Below are 2,102 nucleotides of genomic sequence, written 5' to 3'. Positions count from 1 at the left end.
TTTTTTCCAACTTTTCTTTAACAATTTTCGGGTGAGACTTTAAAAGATATTTAAATTAAATGATATGTTCGTATCATAACCTTCATTCGTCTATCAGATACTGAAGGTATTGACGATTTCTCCCATATTTATATCAGTTTTCCAATAACGATGGCTTCTACAGTGTACTCTCTCTTTGCGGACACCTCTCTTAAGCGGACACGTCTCATAAACGGACACTTTTTTCAGTCCCAAAAATATTCTTTGGGATTTTTAAATTTTGTTCCTTTTGAGCGGACAACCCTCCTATAACAGGACGCGGACACTTTTTTTCATACCAAAGGAGATTTTTTTTCCCCATAACGGGACAGATTACAGAAATGCAACACTGTTTTTGTTTACTTTATTTTATATTCTTACAGCTGTAAAAAGGGGATTTCCCTTAATTGATATTGAATGTAAAAAAACATACATTTGCAAGTGTTTATTGTACATACACGTTCTGAAATCGCCATGCCTAAAGCTGTGTTGAGTATTAAAGAAAAAGTTAATGTCATTGAAATACATAAAAATGAAAAACTTAGTGTACGCGAGTTAGCAAAAAAATGTAAGATCAGCAAAACTCAAGCTGCTTGCATTGTAAAAAACAAAGACCAAATTTTAAAATTGTGGGACACTAATGTCAATCCAGAGAGAAAAAAGAGTATGTTAAGTCCAAAGGGTCTTTGCATTGATAAATTGTGCTACGAATGGTTTGTGAAGGCTCGAAATAAAGCTATTCCTCTGTCGGGCACTCTTATAAGAAGCAAAGCTAAAGAAATTGCAGAAAATATGAATTTCGCCGATTTTAGTGCATCATCTGGCTGGCTTGAAAGGTTCAAAAAACGACATAACATATCCTTCCGTACAATTTCTGGAGAAGCTGCTAGTGTAAACCAAAATGATGTCATAAATTTTACAGAAAAAGTGCCTTCTTTGATTGAGGGATATGATTCGCGAGATATTTACAATGCAGATGAGACTGGCTTATTTTTTCGTGCATTGCCTGATAAAACATTTGCATTAAAAGGTGAAACTTGCGCTGGAGGAAAAATGGCAAAGGATAGGCTTACGATTTTGCATTGCGCCAATATGGCTGGAGAGAAAGAACGTCTTTTTGTTATTGGAAAAGCTGCAAAGCCACGGGCGTTTCGCAACATCAACTTAACCAATTTACCAGTTACATGGCGATCAAATAAAAAGGCTTGGATGACATCTGAATTGATGACTGATTTTCTAGTGCAGTTTGATAGGAAAATGCAAATTCAAGAACGGAAAGTTCTGCTATTTTTAGATAATGCGACTTCTCATCCTCGAGATCTCAAATTAAAAAATGTAAAAGTTATTTTTTCCCACCAAACACAACAGCTTTTTGTCAACCACTAGATCAAGGCGTTATAAAAAACTTCAAGTTTTTGTACAAATCGTTATTTTTAAAAAATATTTTGTTGCAAATGGAAGATGCAAATTCTGCTTTGGAATTATCAAAATCAATAAATTTGTTAGATGTCGTTTATTTTGCACACAAAGCGTGGGAACAAGTAAGTCCACAGACAATACAAAATTGTTTCAGGAAATCTGGGTTTGGGGAAAGAGGTAGCTCCAATGACGATAACTGTTGGACCGCAGAAGATGATATTCCACTAGCAGCACTTGCTCAATTCTCTAATGTTATTAATCGAGTTCAGAACCAAATTCAAATTGACGTCGAAGACTATATAAATTTAGATAGCGACGTCATCATTAATGATGAAGATTTGGAAAACATTAGTACTGAAATGATAATTGCTTCCCAAGAAAACCTAGCCAACTCGTCTGAAGATGAAGAAAGTGAAATTGACGACAAGTTAACTTCTTATAAAGAGGCTTATATAGCAATAAAAAAACTAAAAGCATTTTCTTCATACCGCAGCGACTTTAAATCAGTTCAGTTGCTTACTGATCTTCAAATACATCTCCAAGATATTGAAATCAAAGGAAAAACTTACCAATCTAAAATTTGTGACTTTTTTAAATCCATTTGAATATATAAATGTATGTATTTTGCATTTTTTTACTTTTTGTAAAAATGTTAATGAAATGTT

The 2,102-nt window shown here is 33.8% G+C and overlaps 1 protein-coding gene across 1 annotated transcript; it reads left to right on the top strand.

The window, feature by feature from the left end:
- Positions 1-492: 492 nt before the first annotated feature.
- On the top strand, positions 493-1,404 carry LOC135951456 (tigger transposable element-derived protein 4-like). The gene has a single exon (XM_065501116.1). It carries the CDS (start codon positions 493-495, stop codon positions 1,402-1,404), a length of 912 nt encoding a protein of 303 aa, XP_065357188.1.
- Positions 1,405-2,102: the final 698 nt, after the last annotated feature.

This window comes from Calliphora vicina, chromosome 1, assembly GCF_958450345.1.
Source record: "Calliphora vicina chromosome 1, idCalVici1.1, whole genome shotgun sequence".
Classification (NCBI taxonomy): Eukaryota; Metazoa; Arthropoda; class Insecta; order Diptera; family Calliphoridae; genus Calliphora; species Calliphora vicina.
This window is presented reverse-complemented; position numbering and strand designations above follow the sequence as displayed.

Excerpts from the sequence above, each read along its gene's own strand:
- LOC135951456 (XM_065501116.1), top strand. The coding sequence starts at position 493 with ATGCCTAAAGCTGTGTTGAGTATTAAAGAAAAAGTTAATGTCATTGAA.